This window comes from Sphaerodactylus townsendi, linkage group LG01 (genome assembly GCF_021028975.2).
Source record: "Sphaerodactylus townsendi isolate TG3544 linkage group LG01, MPM_Stown_v2.3, whole genome shotgun sequence".
Lineage (NCBI taxonomy): Eukaryota > Metazoa > Chordata > Lepidosauria > Squamata > Sphaerodactylidae > Sphaerodactylus > Sphaerodactylus townsendi.
Window position 1 is genome coordinate 184,873,386 of NC_059425.1, and position 18,831 is coordinate 184,892,216.

At 46.1% G+C, this 18,831-nt stretch overlaps 1 protein-coding gene across 1 annotated transcript in view; it reads left to right on the top strand.

Moving 5' to 3' along the window:
* The first annotated feature begins 15,107 nt into the window (after positions 1-15,107).
* Positions 15,108-18,831, top strand: part of LOC125438196 (neuroendocrine convertase 2-like) — a 67,925-nt gene continuing 64,201 nt past the window's right edge. Inside the window, exon 1 of the mRNA XM_048506456.1 lies at positions 15,108-15,155. Within this exon, the coding sequence (XP_048362413.1) occupies positions 15,108-15,155 (48 nt within the window). The remainder of the gene's footprint in view (positions 15,156-18,831) is intronic.

An 18,831-nucleotide genomic window follows, 5' to 3' on the forward strand; every position in this document is an offset into this window, starting at 1 on the left:
AAACTCCCCACCTGGCCCAACCCACTTTCTAGAAACACTTGGCAGGCACCAGGGATGGTATTTGTGGGAGCCATGTTGAGGACCGCTGGCCTAGGCATCAGATTTTTGAGACAAAAAACAAGAGGAACCTCCTGTGCCTTTTTCCTGGAGGCCGAAGAGTAGCCTCAGCCCACTCTATATCCTTTCCCTTCCTCCTCCTTTCCTTCTCGCATCCAGCAGGCATGCATTCCCAGCTCCTTCCAAAGTTTCTCTAGACCCATCTAAAGATGCCAAATTTCAAGTGGGGCCTGAAGATCTCCCACTTTTCCAATGAATATCCAAATAGAAGTGATCAGTTCCCCTAGAGAAGATGGCTGCTTTGGAGGGTGAACTCCATAGCATTGGATCCTGCTGAGAGCCATCCCTTCTCCAAACCCCACCCTCCCCATGCTTCATCCCCCCCAAACTCTTTTTTTACATTTTTTAATCCATATTCTTAGCAAGCCTTTATTGGCATATTATTATTATTATTAATTATTATTATTATTATTATTTTATTAAATTTCTATACCGCCCTTCCCCGAAGGGCTCAGGGCAGTGTCCATCAATTTACAAAACAGTTAAAATCCATTCCGCATTTATCTCAGTTAAAACTATATATAAATTATTAAAATTCTGATGGCAATTAAAATTATTTCCCCTTCCCCATTTCTTGTACCCACGGAGGCCAGATATTTGTCACAGAGTGTGGTGTTATCCCGGCTGGCCAAATGCCCGGCGGAACAGGTCCGTTTTACAGGCCCTGCGGAAACTCTGTATGTCCCGCAGGGCCCTGATCTCACCTGGGAGCCTGCATAGACAACAGTACAACAATAATAAAAACGGATTAAAAAGCATATACAATACAGGAAATAAATGTGAGGTCGAAGGAAATCTACTGGCGTTTAGTAATGTCCAGGAGAAAGTCTGCCACTATTATACAGAGAGACCACCTGCAACATGGAACGGCTCAGTCAAGCACGTCATGACTCTAGTGCTTCATTTTGCTATATAGTAAATTTAACTTTGCTTCAGATTCAGTGGGGTTTCTCTGTGGGGTCCGCCTCCCTCTGGACTCTGCTCTCCGTTCAGATGAAACAGAAACAGAGTTTGAAGGGGGGGGAAGGCGGCGATTCCTTTCTGAAATCCATTTCTTTTTTATTCATAATGCTCTCCACACGGAACATACTGGATTGCTTGTGCCGTTCAGTCATAGAAACACAAATGGACAGATATACCACAAGCTTCCCTGTGGCTTTGTCAGATGTCATCCTTGGTGAGTCAGAAGTGAAAAAAACAAAGGGGGTTATTATGTAGGTGGCGTGGGATCAGGAGAGGCGAGGGAGAAATTCTTGTGTCATGAACTTGATCCGTTTCCAAAGATACTTATAATTGGGGCTTAATCAAGTATTTGCAGACACTAAAAATCTACTTGTGACCCAGGGTCTGAGCCATTTAGATGTGGATATTTTTACTCCTTTGCCACTGTTCAATCAATAGTAGAAGTCTGTTAGAAGGTTTCAAGTTACAGCGATTGATTTGGAGCTCCATTCTGAAAACAGCTCCTATAAACTAAACTACGGTCTCCACCTGTGGGCCCCTTTGGAATTCTGACACAGAGTGACAGAGGTAACCTCAAAATGGCTGCCCACGGAGGCGGACCCGACCTCCAAATATCAGGGAGTGAAGTTATGCACAATTCTAATAGCAGCTAATCAACATTATATTTCAAAGCTGTGATTAACAGGATGCCTTTTAAAATGCATATATGAAGAAGAAGAAGAAGAAGAAAGAAGAGAAGAAGGAAGAAGGGAGGAGGAGGGAGGAGGAGGAGGGAGGGAGGAGGAGGAGTTTGGATTCTCCCCTTTCTCACTGCTGGAGCTCAAAGGGCAGACAATCTCCTTGCTTCCCTTTTAACAAACACCCTGTGAGACAGGTAGAACTGAAGGCTCAGGAAAGCTGTGACAAGGTCCTTAGCTAGGCGTGTGTGTGGGAGTGTGCAGACTAATCTAATTCCCAGATAAGCCTCCACAGCTAAGGCAGCAGAGCTGGGAATCAAACCCGGTTCCTCCAGATTAGATACATGAGCTCTTAACCTCCTACGCCACTGCTACAACTAATTTCTTGTACAAATACAGTTAGCTTTAGTCACACAGTAACCCTTTCCACACAAATCGCATAAAATGTTTTGGCGATTTTCCAATCCTCCCCTTACCGTGAGTAATACTACTAATCACCAGAAAATGAGTCCTAGCTGCCGTTACCTGGTTTTCCCCTCTTTTTGTTGTTGTAGTGGTTGTTGTTGAGTTCATTGATGAATCGATGCTTCCATTTTTCCACAGCTTATGGTAAAACTATTTAATAGTAATGATCACTCAGTCTACTTGTTGGAGCCATATACGTAAGATGGTTAACAGCATGCATTATACCCTTTCTTGTAATTTTATGTAGCACAAATATGCCTAGTAAATTTTTTTGTATTGTTTCACAACTTGATGATGCAGTTCTCCACACTTTGCTTCAAAGATTACCCACCCCCACCCCCCAAATAATAAAACTCTTGCAGAATGAAAAGTTAAATCACAGGCAAGGGGTACTGAGAATTGAGCTCTACAAAATGGGCCGGATGAAAGTTCAGGATGTGAGAGGCATAGGAAATGTTACAGAATCGCACAGCAGGGGAAGCCATTTTGCAAATATTCAGCTACTCAAAGTCGTTTCAAGGGATAATTTTTAAGCGTTGTGCTCTGGGGCTTTGCTGAACCACGTGGTTGGCAGGTGAGCTGTAAATAAAACATTTTGTAAATAAAACATTTTGGGAAACCAAAGGGGTAAAAACAATACAGAAAACCAGGAGGAATGTTTTATTTCCTGTTTCAAACATTTAAAAATTTTGCAGAAAGGGCCTTGAATATCAGCAGTACTGCTAGCAGGTTACTGTTGTACAGGAGCAATTACAGCCCAATTGTGAGTGGGGTCTGCAACCTGTGGCTCTCCAGATGTTCATGGACTACAAATCCCATCAGCCCCTGTCAGCATGGCCAATGGAAACCCATGGGATGCAGACCTAGTAGTGAGTAGAACAAATGTTGATTTTCTAGAGCTGGGTTTTGCAGTTACTCCTCCACATGAGTGGCATACTCTTATCTGGTGAACTGGATTTGTTTTTCTGCTCCTATGCATGAAGCCTGCTGGGTGTCCTTGGGCTAGTCACAGTTCTCTCAGACCTCTCTGCCCACCACCTCCTAGGGTGTGGCCTTGGGAGAGGAGGAGAAAGGAGTTTGTGAGCTACTTTGAGATTCCAGCCAAAAGGTAAAAATGCATACTAGGAGTCTCCTTACCATAGAGAAGGATGGTATAAATCCAAACTCTTCTTTGCTACACTCTCAACCTAACCTAACTCTCAGAGTTGATGTGAAGAGAAAATATAGGAGAATGATGAGAACTGCTTTGGGTCCCCATTAGGCAGTAAGTAGTGTTGCCACAGGAGTCCACAGGGGGTCATGAAAAGACCATTGGACAACAGTGTGACATCACTTCCAGGAACAACCCAGAAGTGGCAGCATGCCTCTCTAGGAATCGCAAGAAACCAGGGGAACCAAACATAGTATCTGTGACTGCCATGGCACCCATCAGCACCGGTCAGGCCTGAACCTGACGGTTTGGAATGGGCATTTGTAGGGAACTGTGAGGCTCTTCTCTGGGTATCCAGCCTCGGCTCTCCCACTGTCTGCTGACCTTAGAGACAAAGCAACAACTCACTTATCAAGTGAATGTTCACAGCTCTTTTATACTTTGTTTTGGGGAAAGGAACGTTTAGTTGCAGGGGCGAGGAGTCTTAAGGAATATAGGCAGAGTGTTCTGAAGGATCTTCAGAATTGTCTTTGCTGATGTTTACCCATGCTTGAAATAAAGACTTTACAAAAAATCTACGGTTTCTATTATTGTGATTTAGGTCTGACGCAGCTCTCCTGATACCCACCAAGTGTTTTTAGAAAGTGGAAATGGCTGGGAGGGGTGGTTGTCCAGAAAAGTATTGGAGATTTCATTGGCAGTGCATATTTTTGAGGGGGGGAAAACCCCCATTGCTTTGGCAGCAGCTGCAACCATAACACAAGAACCGTCACTGTGTGACTGAGAGTAAAATGAAGCTGCCATTTGATGGCTGGCTTCGGCTCCTGCAGTTGCCATTTCATGGATGTGCCTCCCACACAGTGTCAGCAGTGGTGGGATCCAAAATTTTGGTAACAGGAGTTCCCCTGGTGGTGGGATTCAGGCAGCATGGCCAGTAGGGGCTGGAGGTGCAGCCAGGGGTGTGGCCAGGCATTCAGAAGTGGGGCATCCTGGGCCGGGGCTGTGGCAAGGGCGCAGCTGCGGATCCCTTGGAGGCAGGGAAGCGAATGCATAGGCGCGGGGCTGCCGCCGCGCCAGTTGCACCTCCCTGCTAGACCGGTGGGAACTTTGCGGCTCTCTCAGATGTTCAGAGACTACAATTCCCATCCAGACTCTGTCAGCATGGCCGGGTAGCCATGCTGGTGAGAACTGATGGATCAGGCATCTGGAAGAGCCCGCAGGATTCTGTCTTCATTTACTTCAAGTTCTAGTGCTGCTGAGGAAGGGAGTGAAGTAAAATCGCGTGTAAAATCTGGTGGTGGCCTCTGCGGCACACACAAATGAGTGGTAGCTTCTCTAGGGAGACGGTGAGAACCTGCTGGATCCCACCTCTGGGTGTCAGTCTTTCAAAGATGCCCACAGGCTCAGAAAAGGTTGAAGATTAAATCATAGAGTTCTTGGCAATTCTTATAGCAGACAAAAGTCCCTCATCAGTGATTTTTTTTAAAAAAAAATTCTTCTGTGGCAGTGGGAGATGGGATTCCCGGGGACAGGGAATTCCCGCTAGGACTGGAAAGTCTGGAAGAAAAGTAGAGTATAAATGAATAAATAGAATAAAATGAGAGAAGAAAGTATACCACACTTGTGCTTACTTGGTGGAGGCTGGTCAAGATCAGTTTCTCTGGAAAAAATGGACTCTATGGCATTATTGTATTGTATATTTAATGTATCATATACACTTCCTCCCTGAAAGCCTCAGGACGGTGCACAACAATATAATTACGACATTGGTAAACATAACATCATACAACAAACAGCAATACACAAGGGGCCCAGGATCTGTAGTCCGAGGATCGAGAGTCAGTAACACAAGGGGAGGTCTCTGCTGGGCCCAACTGGGGTTCTGACCAAGTTACAGATCCACACTGGTCTCCAGTCTCACCCAGCCACGTCAAAAGCCTAGAAAGAACCCCAGATAACACTGTCAGACTCTCGAGGCATTGGAAATATTAAGAGACCATTAGGAAGAGTCAAAACAGTTGATTCCATCGAAGGGGTATGTGTATAGCGGGATCCTGAGCCAGAGCTCAGATCCCGGGACTTCCTATCTTTCAATCCCTTACGTTTAGCCTCACACCCAAATGTCCATTACAGTTTACTGCTACCAAGGCTACAAAGAACCTGGGAACCTTTCACACCTCTTTGAAGTGGGCTGGCTTGAAGTGCTAACAGGAGATGCTAGGAGGGGAGGAAACAGGGAAAACAATTGGAAATCCTTGCATGGCAGACGTCAAGTTACTTGTGGGCATGGTCCCAACAAACACAACCCTCTGGCCAAGGGGTCCAAGAGTAACGACCAGTAAAGCGGCCCCTCCATGAATCCGATGAAGGTACCTGGTCCCCCCGCGTGCCCAGCTCCATTTCTCAGGCCCAGAGAGCAAGCCCTGCTCTCCAAATGCTCAGACCATCCACTCCGGCCAGGTCACAATGCACCAGGGTTCCCGTTAAGCCATGGAGCCAGAACTCTAAAAATGCTCAGTTAAACGTCCAGAAGACCAGCAGAGGGATATCTGAGGCTGGGTTCAGGGTTCCCTCCCTTCAGAAGAATGGTAAGACACCTGGAGGTTTGGGGGCCGAGGTGGGTCGGGAGGGGGGGAGGCAGAACCTGCATTCACTCCCAAAGGAAACAGGGGACCGGTACCTGAGTCAGGATGGTTCCATCACACCTTCAGGCGATCCATCGCTGAATGTCACGATCGGAATGTGAGGAGACGCGTCTCAAAAAAGGATAAAGGCCAGCTACCGCGCCCATTATGCCGTTGGAGGAGCTCACAGGTGCCGCCCATGACAGAACTGAGAGTCCCCCTTGCTTTCACTTCTATCCTGCTGACTCCTCCCTCTACAAAGCTGTCTCTCCAGGCTCCACACAAATCTCCAGGTGTTTTAGCCAGGGCCCCAACAATCCGAACTGACCAAATGTGGACATTTTGGAAAGGAACAAGTATAGTTGTGCAATGCAGTTCCATTACAGTTTCCCCTTGAAGACTCCATTTCCAAGGTGGGATCAGCGGAGTCCCTCCACAGGTTCGAGAGTAGGTTACTAATTATTTGTGTGCGAGGGTTTACTAATTGGTGATTTTGCCACGTGATTTTTGCCTTAGTGGCCTCCTCAGCTCCTCAGCAGTAGAGCCTGGGAACTTGAAGCAATCCCAGGAGGTGCGCAGGCGTGCGTGGTAGCCTGCACCTCGTGCATTTGTTTCCTTAAGGATAGCATGAGTAGCTTTATCCTTACCACAGCCCTGCCAGTGCCCACCCAGAATGCCCGACCAGCTCATGCCCACCCAGCCCCATTAGCGCTACGCCACTGTTTGAATCCCACCACCATGGGAACCTGTTACTAATTTTTTTGGATCCCACCACTGCTCCATTCTGATGAAGTTCTCCACTGTCTTGACTGTTGGAAATGAGGACAAGTCTCTGAGGAGGCCACCGGGAACAGCAGCAGCCTTTTTCTCCCTCCAGCCAAGTTTCCCAGATAACCAATTCTTTTGAATTTCAAAGGAGAGATTAGGTGAACGCTATTGATTGCTTAGTTGAACTGGCTGAAAACTCTAACTCAGTTCATCGATCCTTTATATCTGCGTTCAACCCTGTGAGAGGTCTCTTGAACGGAGAAACGTATCGATTTCTTCCCTGACTCCTTTTAAATTTTTTTCTTCAAAACCTTCTCTGATTTACCAAGCAATAATCCAATCTCAGGGAAGTTGCTCAAGGAAGGTCAGCGGTCATTCCTTTCCCTTAAGTAACTTGTTTGACTTTGGATTCAAACCATACAAGGAAAAATCCGTCCAGAGTGGAGAAAAGGAATTTCTGTGAAAAGAGCATTTCTGAGAAACATTAACACATTTGGTTCAACATCAAAGATGATAGTGGAGGTGTAAGAATTGAGGCCCCAAAGTTATGGCTTTGAAAGGATTGTTAAAATATTTAAACTATTTCTTAGCTATTGTTAAAATATTTAAACTATTTCTTAGCTATCCGAGCTCTTCTTGTAGTGCACCAAGTGGGATTTCTATCATTTTCGCTTCTACTTCCTCTCATGTCTCTGCTAGAGTTATTTTTAAGGAGCAGATTTGTTCTTCGGCTGTTTCTAGCTTTTTCTGCAGCTAACTCTGCTTTTGGAGCTATCTCACTGTCCCACTGGAGCTATTCTCCACTATCTCACTGAGGCAGCGGTGAAGCGTGAGTGGTTAAGAACAGTGCATTTATCTGGAGGAACTGGGTTTGATTCCCACTCTGCTGCCTGAGCTGTGGGGGAGCTTATCAGGAATTCAAGCAACTCTCTGTAAGAGTTGGCAGCTGGATTCAGAGCTTGTCCAGTCTCTCCACTAAATGAAGTCTGCCTTACTTGTTTACATTAAAAGGACACCCTCAACATTTTAGGCAACACTGTAACGTTCTGTCTACTAGTTTATAAAACCCGCACTTTGCAAGTCTCCAAAGAGGCTTATTGAAGCCTTGTTTTTAAGCGTCCTTTTTAGGGGGAGGGGGGGTGGACAGTGTGTGTTTTCAATTCTCTCATTTTAATATCCTTTAATATCCTTCCTGCAGCAGCAGTGGCGTAGGAGGTTAAGAGCTCATGTCTAATCTGGAGGAACCGGGTTTGATTCCCAATGCATGAGCTGTGGAAACTTATCTGGGAATTCAGATTTAGCCTGTACATCTACACATAGCCTGAGCCTTGGAGCCTAGTCACAGCTTCACCGGGCTCTCAGCCCTACCTCTGGGGTGTATGTTGTGAGGGGAAGGAGCAAGGAGGTGTAAAGCCCCTTTGGGTCTTCTGGGAGAGGGATATAAATCAAACTCCCCTCCTCCCCTCCTCCTCCTCCTCCTCTCCTCTTCTTCTTCTTCTTCTTCTTCTTCTTCTTCTTCTTCTTCTTCTTCTTCTTCTTCTTCTTCTTCTTCTATGGGTTCTGCACATCTTGTATGTTATTTTTCTGGTTGCTGGCGAAAGATTGTTAACAGTAAATTAAATTTTAAAAATTATAGCCTGCTTAATATGACAATAATGACAGTATAATTAATAGAGAACAGAGATAGAATAGAATCTTTATTGGCCAAGTGTGATTGGACACACAGGGAATTGTCTCCAGTTGCATATGCTCTCAGTGTACATAAGAAATACATTTGTCAAGAATCATAGGTGCAGCACTTAACCAGTTGTCCTTATAGGTCTAGTAAGCAATCAGTAGTAATAGTAATAAAAACAAAATGTAAAATCATAAAATAAATGAAATGTCAGCACAGGCTATAGTCAGCACAGTCATAGGTATGTGGCTGTTGTGCGTGTCGTCGTCTTTGTGAGCATCAGATCTTACCTAGCAGCACTTTCTTATGCTTCTCTAGCGTGCTACGAACAGTATCGATTTTTACCAACTCATTGGCAGTCAGGGCTCTGTCAAAGTGCAGCCACAACGTTTGGGCACAATCAACTGCCGAAAACAAGGCCTTGAGCTTTTTACAAGGCTGTTAACGATGTCAAAAGTATTGAGGAGAATTTATTAAGACAAACCAATAGCACTACTCCTATAAAGGGCAACAGATACACTCGTGGCGTGTTATTGTAGCCCTTCTGTCCGTCTCTGATTCCAGGGGAGAACAGGGATAAACGCTGCAGCGTGAAATATTGTTTGGAGGGGGACTGTCAGTGCTGGATTCACCTAGGAGCAAAGTAGCATGTGCTTCAGGCCCCACATTTTCGAGGGCCCTGCTCTGAACATCGGCAAGCTGTCTGGTGAAATCGGCCTCTCCCCGTTTACTCACAATCTGGCAATGCTGTTGTTTACACATCACAGGAGCTGCATGCTGCATGGTATGCTGCCCAGGTTCTGTGTGGAGTCTGAGGCTCCTTGCAGGGTTGTGTGGCAGGTGTGGTGTCCTTTGTGCTATCTCCCATCCTTCCAAGCTACTGCAGCATGCTCAGTTACACAGCTGGAGGTATGCCGCAATGACAGGGACCTGCTATAACCTGTACTACAGGCTCTTGCAGTAACAAATCCCAGCCCTGGAGGCTGTGGATAGACAGAGGCAGCTCAATGAGGGAAACTGCATCAGCCTGAACTCACCCTAGCCACCTTAGGAAGCTACCCCCACCCCTGCCATTTGTCCACCTGTTGTCTGCTCTCCACTCAGAATAGCCACCTCTCAGGAATTTGCTTTGGGGGGGGTGACCGCGTCCCAGCTGCTGGCAGCCTATGCGGCACTGGAACAGAGATCCGTCTTGGCGCTGAGAGGAGCTCCGATCCAGACAGGTAGAGGGTCGTGGAAGTCGAGACCCTAGCCAACTGCAGATAAGGAGCATCTGGGACGGCTCAAAGCCCCAGGTGCCGCTAATGCAGTCCTGCGATGGGCGTGGAAGTGTCGAGCCTTTTGGAGGTGTTTTAGGGACAGGCTGGAAATTTGAGGAGGAGGAACCGTCAGGCAGTTCATGCCCTGGCCCGGTTACTATGCGTCACTGACCTACTAAGCAAAGAATTTTTTTCTTAGATAACCTTCCAGACTACTCCTCCCATTCTGATTCTTGTGCTCTGCTCACTGTTTCTCCTGACATGGTTGTGTACTCTTTGTGCTGTGTAGCAAACTGTCAAGAAAACTACTCCTTAAGTAGGGTTGACAGGTAATTTTTGAAGCCGTTTTTTATCATAGAGTTTTTGTCCAAATCCCAGACAGTCCCATTTTACTGGCAATTAAATGGCATCATCGCCAGGGTACTCTGCAAGTGATGTCACCCTGCTCAAAGGAGAGCCATAATGCTCGCCAGGTTTAATGTTATGCCTTCTGCCTTGTTGCATGCTTAGATTTAATAACCAAGAAAAGGCTAGCCGGTTGTGTCCATGTAATGATGGCTCAGTTGAATCTCTGACCCCACCAATTGCTGCAATGTCAGATTCAAGGAAATCAGATCAAGTATGTGAATGTTACTCCTTTACGTTTACCCAAATTCTCCCCGATTTATTTAGGTGCACTACTTCGCTTTGGACAATCCTGATCCTTCTCTCTGAATGATAGTGGCAGACTTTCTCCTGGAAATTACTAAACACAATTAGATTTCAACGACCTAACATTTTATTTCCTGTAATATATATATGCTTTTAATCCGTTTTTATTATTGTTGTGCTGTCTATACCAATAAAGGCTTACTAAGAGAAAAGTGATGTCACTGTATGCGCGGTGGATTAGCCGTTGCCGTGCTGGGTTAGGCCTCCAACACTGCCAGTGAGTCCCCCACACTGGCCATCCGATCAGTGGTGGGAGGCAGCAACTTGGGGCAGCCATAACCTAGTCAACATCTTTTCCTGGTCAGGAACAATGCAGCATTTCTGTAGGCAGAAAGAATGCAAATGTCAGGGAGACAAACATAAGAACAAGCCAGCTGGATCAGACCAGGAGTCCCATCTAGTCAGCTCTCACTGCCGTGGTGGCCTACCAGGTACTGGGAGCTCACATTACGGATGTGAAACAGTGGCCTTCTGCGGCTGTTGCTCGAGCACCCTGGTCTGTTAAAACATTTACAATCTGAGATCAAGAGGGATCCAAGATTGGTAGCCATAAATCGACCTCACTCCATCAATCTGTCCAAGCCCCACACCCAAAGCTATCAGGTTAGTGGCCATCACCACCTCCTGTGGCATATTCCAAACACAATCCTGCGATGGAGTGTGAAGAAGTGTTACCTTTTAATGAATCCTAATTCTTCCCCAGCATTTTCAATGGATGCCCCCTGGTTCTAGTATTGTGAGAAAGGGAGAAAAATTTAGAAAAAAAAAGCATCTAGGCACCTACCTGTAGCACATAGCACATGCAAGTGGTGTTCCCTGTGGAGGATAATTCTGGAAAATAAGGATAAATCTATGGCTATATTCAGGGAGACTTTTTTGCGGTGCTTGCAGCTCAACATGTCTGATGTGCTGAAGACCCGCGTCGACATGAATCCTGTAAACCTGTAAATCCTGTAAACCTTTAAAGCAAGATTTTTCCCCCTTCGCGTTTCTTGGAGCGCTCCGCGTGGTATCAGTTACAGTGTTATGATGCTGAGCCCTCCCGGAGTAGTCCTGCACTGGATTGATGGATCTCTTAATTTGTTCTGCCTCATTGTCCTGCTGCTTTATTACCATCCTATTTCTTTTTATGCACTGGGCCTAAGTAGAGCTATATTAAAACTCGATATTGAAATCTCATGTTTTTTGCTGATATTTTTACATGCATTGAGACCCTTCCTAAGTGTTTGGATTTTTTTTTTTAATCTAATGGGCTCAGCAAGTACCTTGTTAATGATCTAGCTGTAAATAGCAGGGCAGAGATGCCTAAATATTTAACACTGGAACATAATAACGTCGATTGGAAGATTATTAAAATGTGCATTCTTTACTGAGGTAAAGATCTAGGTGGGCAGAGATGCCCTAAATATTTAACACTGAAACAGAATGACGTACATTGGAAGACTATTAAAACACACATTCTTAACTGAGGTAAAGCTCTAACCAGTGGTGGGATCCAAAAAATTTCATAACAGGTTCCCATGGTGGTGGGATTCAACCTGTGGCGTAGTGCCAATGGGGATGGTAGGAGCGATGGGGGCGTGTGGGCATTCTGGGCTGGCGGGGCATTCCTAGGCGAGGGCACAATGGCTGGGGCCTTGGCCTTTCGCCCGGTCTTAGAGGCGGAAGTAGATACCCCGCGCCAGGCGCGGGCTGCCACGCCGCCGGTGCACCTCCTAACAGACTGCTTCAAGAGTTCTGCTACTGCTGGGAGGAGAGCGTGGCAAAGGCCAAAAAATCACAGTAGCAAAATCGCAATTAGTAACCCCCCTCTGTACACACAAGGTAGTAGCCTACTCTCAGGAACCCTGCTTGAAACCCTGCTGGATCCACCTCTGGATCAGCACTGTAAATGGGAGGAGCCAGTTAAAAAAACAGGCATTCTTTACAGAGGTAAGAGTCAGGGACTCTTCAGCATACATAAACTTAAAGCATTTTGTGTGTGTGTGTGTAAAGTGCTGTCAAGCTGAAGGCAACTTGCAACAATTCTGAAGGCTTTTCAAGGCAAGAGACTTGGGCCCGTTTTTTCACAGCAAAAATGCACCGGTGTGAGCATGGGGAATGTACCTGTTCATTCGAGGATTCCTCATGGCTCCCGGAGCTCAGTGGTGTAGCTAGGGAAAATGGAGCCTGGTGAAAATCTATGAGTTTACAAGAAACTCCAGACTGAGGCACCCTCAGCACTATGACCAAGGGACGTTTTTTTGCCTGGGTCGTCTCCAAAGGTCACCATCGCATTTATAGAACATTCCCAACTCCCTACAGACACACCCCAGTTACCACCACAGTTTAAAACAGCATTGAGAGGTGATGCTGGGTTTTTTTTTTGGTGGAGGGGAGTCCATAAAACAACATCCTTTTATTATTTGTTTGAACAAACAGATTCTCATACAAATCCACATTAAAGAGGAGAATCTGGCCTCTAATTTAAACAAGATTGAAAGTGAAAAGATTGCTGTTTGAGGGAGGATTCTTCTAACCCAAGGTCCTTAGCAGGAATGTAGAGTGCGAACACCTGGTTCACCAGACCTCCACTACTCAAATTGGAGAATTTGAAATCAAACCTGGTTCTCCAGATTAAAATCCACCTGTTGTTAAGGCTCGAAGGACCATGATTTGAGTACGGCAACATGCCTAAGTGCCAACTGCAACTCTAGGAACACTTACTTCTGTCTGAGTAAACAGGCATCAAGTGATAGTTCCGAGCAAGAACTCATGCCCATTTACTGCAATTCCGAGTAGAGCTCCATTGGGCTTAGAGGGGTTACTCTATGTCAGTGATGGCTGAACCTGGCACTCAGATGTTATGGACTGCAATTCCCACCAGCCCTGCCAGCATGTGTAACTAGGGGGCTGAGTAAAGTGTGATCCCGCATCTGGAGATATAGGTCTCCCTGTGTGCTATGATGTGCTACAACATTCCTATGACTGTGTGTTTGCTAGCTGGTTCCTTATGTTTCATTACTGGGATTTTGTAAATTCCTGGCTTGCTGGACTGCTGGCTTCCCCTAAAGCACCCTGGCAGCTGCTGCGGATACATCATCAGAATAACAATCTCATTGCTTCCTCTGCTGCTGCAAGCTGACCAATTCTGTTGACGCTTGTTGAGGATTCATCCGGTCGGGGATGAAATCCTAAGTGCCTGGAGTGGAACAAACAAACAGGGCATTCTCTACGAGCTGATTGGTCAGCAAAACAGCCTGGGCTCATCTTGGGCAGGTGCATGCCAGCAGCTGGGGTGCTTATATCAGAAGGTGGGATCAACAGGTTCTCAACAGTTCCCAGTGGGTTACCTATTATTTGTGTGCGGGGGGGTTACTAATTGGGTCTGCTTTTCCATTGAAATTCCATTAGGTCCAAAATCATAAGGTCCTGTTGTTTCTATGTAGCTGGATTGAAGGTAGAGCGGGATGAATTACTCCTGTTAGACTGTTTAAAGGGTTTGAGAAATATGGTAAATTTCTTGTTTGGGAAGTATCCAGCTAGCACTGATTTAGAAACAAAATTAAGTATTTAAGTATTATTAAGTATTTGACGGGCGGTCAATTGAAGGAGAAGTAGTTGTTTCTGTTGGCAGTAGGCGATGGGACTTACTATAATGAGTTTAAATTATGGACAGAAGATACCAGCTAAAATTAGAGACTTTGCAGTAAAGAGTTTTTTTACAGGAACAGAGAAATTAGTAATGCCCGCCCCTCAGGTGCGGCCCTTACGTTTGTGCCCTTATTGTGGCCATACTGTTGAATCCTACCATGGGAACCTGTTACTAAAATTTTGGATCCCACCACTGCTTATATCTAGAACTGAAGCGCCTCTGGTCAGTTGCAGAAGAAATGCTCAGGGAGGGGCCCTTGCTTTAGTGGTTGAGGCTTTGTTTGGCATGCAGAAGGCCCCTTGTCATCTTCAATCACGAGGCCCAGGCAGTTGGTGATGTAGGGATGCCAGCCACTAGGTGGGACCTGGGGATCCCTGGGAATTGCAGCTTATGTTCAGACTGCAGAGATCAGTTTCCCTGGAGAAAACGGATGCTTGGGAGGCAGAGGCGTAGCTAGGGAAAACGGAGCCCAGTGCCAAATCTGAGTTTTGCACATGCCCCCCAATGTTCATTTGTGTTCTTCTGTATTTTTTAGTGTTTTTTCTGTTTTTTGCCTGCAGGGGGTGCATTTTTTAGGCTAGAAACACCAAAAAATTCAGAATATATTTAGGGGACTCTCCTGACGATACCACCTGGGTTTGGTAAAGTTTGATTCAGGGGGTCCAAAGTTATGGACCCTCAAAGATATCTCTATTAGCTTCATAGAACAATTATGGGGATGAGAGTACTTACAGAGTCCATAGCTTTGGATGCCTGAACCAAACTTCCTGGAAACCTGGGTGGTATCATCGGAGAGTCTCCTAGAGATAATCTGAAAATTTGATTATTGCTGCAACCTACAAGCTCTTTAGTCATAGTACAATTCCCATCAGCCCTGGCATGTGAATTGGCTGATGGGAGTTATCATGAACATCTGGAAAACATGTTGCCAGACCCTGCAGGCCAAGGTGGAAAAACACTAAATACAAAAACAAACCTAGATTTTTAATGCATCCCCAGACATCGCCTGATGCTATATGCCTGCTTGTCCCTTGTAGCTTCGCCTCTGTTGGGAGGTGGACTCTATGGCATTGTACCCCACTGGATTTAAGTCCAAGCCTTGTCTGGCCTCAGTCCAGAGCTTTACACAACTACTGCTTCCAACCTCTTAGGTAGGATTCCCAGGTCCCACTGTCTGGGGATGATGGGGAAAGAATTGCCACATGCAGGTTGGGAAACTTCTGGAGATTATGGGATGGACTGAGGAAAGACAGGGACCTCAGTGGAATCTGGTACCATAGAACCAAATCTGCTCAAGCACCCATTTTTCCCAATTTCTAAGTCTGGAGATGAACTACTTAATCTAAGGGGATCTCCTGGTCTCGCTGCCAGGCTGGCACTGCTCTTAACTGGAAGGCTTTTCCCTTTCTCCATCATCCCAGTGACCTTTTTTCCTCCTTGCCTTAATAGCCATTTTCCTAAGGGGTGTACCCACATGTGATAGCAAGCCCATTTATGTATTTTCGTACCCCTCGTGCTCTGGTGTGTGACCCGCAGAGAGTGCACCCAACCACTGCTGTAGTGAGTATCATATTCCCACAGTCCCAACTGGAGATAGATTTCCAGTAGTTAAGTATACATAAACTCTCATTAGTTCCTGCTGAAGAAACATCAACTGCTCATCCTGAACTATTAGAAAGCCATCAGCCTAATAAAGGGCGGTCTCCCAGGATCTCAACAATGCTCATTACAGTTTACAATAGCTAATGTTGCTTGACAATCTACTTCTGCTTCTCACTGGCATGGAAAGCCCCTTGATGGGGACAACTTTAAGAGGCTTTCCCCACTGACAGAGTTGAACTGGTTTCTACTGGGAGTTAGCCTCAGTGAATCACCGCCCACCGAGCTCAACATTGTTTTGTCTCAGTTACCGCCTCGGAGACTTCGACATGCTACCGCAGTCTGGAACTACACTTTTCTGCGGACCAAGTTCCCGATACCGCTTGAAGCCGGGGGGTGGGGAAAGCATCAGCGACACCTCGTCACGTTCAACCAATCACGGAGGGCAGCTTTTTGAGGCATGTGCAGAGCGGAGAGAATGCAATGAGCAAGGCATGTAACATGAAACTGTAAACTGCAAAAGACGCTCCACGGCGGTAACCTGGCAAGCGCAATCACGATCGAGGGGCCGAGATCAGGCACCAAGATGATCCACCCACTTAGCTCATTTCAGGTTCCGGGGGGGCCAGCTCACGGTTGCTTGTGGGGACAGCCTGGAATGCAGCCCTCCATAGAGACGAGTGGAGCCCATAGCTCCTTCTGTGGTGGGAAGCTCTAAGTCAGTGCTTGGGTGGGAGATTGCCAAGGAAGGCCCTGCAGAGGAAGGCAATGGCAAACCACTCTGCTTCTCACTTCCCTTGAAAACCCCTTGCTGCAGCTGCCATTAAATTAGCACCTGGATGGGAGACCACCAAGGAAGACTTTTAATGGCAAATCACCTCTACTTGTCTTTTAAGACCTTTGCTCAGCTCACCATTAGTCACTTGTAACTTGACAGCATATCCTAATATATCAAGGGTTGCTGTAGGGCTGGTAGGTTCTGGAGAAGATGATCACTATAATCCATTGAATAACATGCATTGTCGAAGGCTTTCATGGCCAGATTCAACTGGTTGTGGTCGGTTTTCCGGGCCGTGTAGCCGTGGTCTGGTAGATCTTGTTCCTAACGTTTCGCCTGCATCTGTGGCTGGCATCTTCAGAGGTGTATCACAGAGGGAATCCCTCTATGATACACCCAGTGGTGGGATCCAAAAAATTTAATAACAGGTTCCCATGGTGGTGGGATTCAAACTGTGGCGTAGCGCCAATGGGGCTGGGTGGAGCACGACGGAGGCGTGGCCGGGCATTCCGAGGGTGGGGCATTCCTGGGCGGGGGTAGGGAATTCCTGGGGGTGGGGCATTCCAAGGGTGGGGCAGTCCTGTGTCCTTGCCACAGCCGTTGTGCCAGGAAATGAATGCATGCAGGCGCAGGCTGCCACGCACGCTGGTGCACCTCCTGCTAGACTGCTTCAAGTTCTGCGCACTACTGCTGAAAGGAGGGGGTGTAACTAAGGCAAAAATCACATGGCAAAATCACAATTAGTAACCCCCTCTTGGCACACACAAATAATTAGTAACCTACTCTCGGGAACCTGTGAGAACCTGTTGGATCCCACCTCTGGATACACCTCTGAAGATATCAGCCAAAGATACAGGCGAAACGTGAGGAACAAGATCCAGCAGACCACGGCCACACAGCCCGGAAAACCCACCACAACCACATGGAGTAATATGTCTCATGGCGTTCTAGGAGACGTTGAAGGGGCCTTCTACGCCATCTAATCCAACCTCCTGCCCATGCAAGAAATCCAAAACATGACCATCCTCAATAGATGGATTTCCTGCATTGAGGAAGGAATCAGACTTAATGTCCAATAAGGCTATTTTGAAGAATATGTGTGGAAAAACTTCAATGCTTAATGCACTGTGTTCTATCAATGTAGCTGAACAGGCATACATAGCTCCCAGTTTCCCCCTTGATATCCAGAGCTCTGCTTAGCCAGAGGGACTGTGTGGGCGTTCAGCCACTTCAATTCTCTTCCCACCCCCTGGATTTCCTTTTGAGTTCGCTTTTGATTTCTGTTCTTTTAATTATTTTTTCACAATATTCCAAGCCTTTCAGGTTTGGAACAGAAGATACAGACTGGCATAATTGCTAGCAGAGATAGCCTCTGAAAGGATCTCTTCATTGTGACATAAATGTGCTTTAATTTTTATGTATTTTTCCCTTCACTTTCTGCCACGGCACAAAAAAAATCTGGTTTAGCCGAGTGTACGCTGTATTATTTTTTTAGGCTATTTTTGACTCTGTGTGGGCATAGTTTGCAGCCTAAACTACAGATCCAAGCCTGATTTTTTTTAAAAAATTATTTGTCCTGTTACATAGCCTGTGCTGTTAGTTAAAACCATGCCAATCATCAATGGCAATGTGTCAAGCCCTGGATCTACACCAATAACAAACTCAGTGATTTCATACATATCATACATAAGCCTTTATTGGCATAGTCAGAAAGAGTTACATAAATCGGGAACAATTGCATGAATACATGATAGATAAAAGGCCCCACGGGGAGCACAACAAATACGTTCTACTGGGAACTCTCAACTATCTCCGCAATGAAATTGGCGATCTCTTCACAAAGACCGGGGTCCGAGTTGTTTAACAATAGAGATAACCTAGTCAGATCAGGCAGCCCAGATTGGAAGAAAAAAATGTAAGTTGGTATATTTAGATCTGATGTTATCAAATCTGGTGCAGTGCAAGAGTTGGTGAGTCAGGGTTTCAACCACATTAAGTTTGCAACTGCATAACCTTGTGGATTTATCTAAATTGCTGAACCTACCCTTTAATAGGGCAGAGGGCATAACGTTAAAACTCAGTGATTTCAATCAAAGGTCTTTGTTGAGAGACAGCAGAGTGGCCATAGCGGAAGCCAGCTCTAAAGGCTGGTTTCACAAGAACCCTTTTTATGTCCACGGATGCCTCCCCCCCCCCCCCATCCCCTCCATCCCCCGGAAATATCAAAGCAAAAATAATACAGAGCAGGAATGCGAGAGCTGTTAGTTCTCATGGCCAAACAAAGGGCTAGCAGTCCAGCTGGTGCTTGGGCGCAATCTACATTGCTATTGAAAGGCTGAACACACTCAAACAATGCAGCTTAAAAAAGAAGAACTTTATTGATATATGTCGCCCTAGGTACAGGGAGCTGG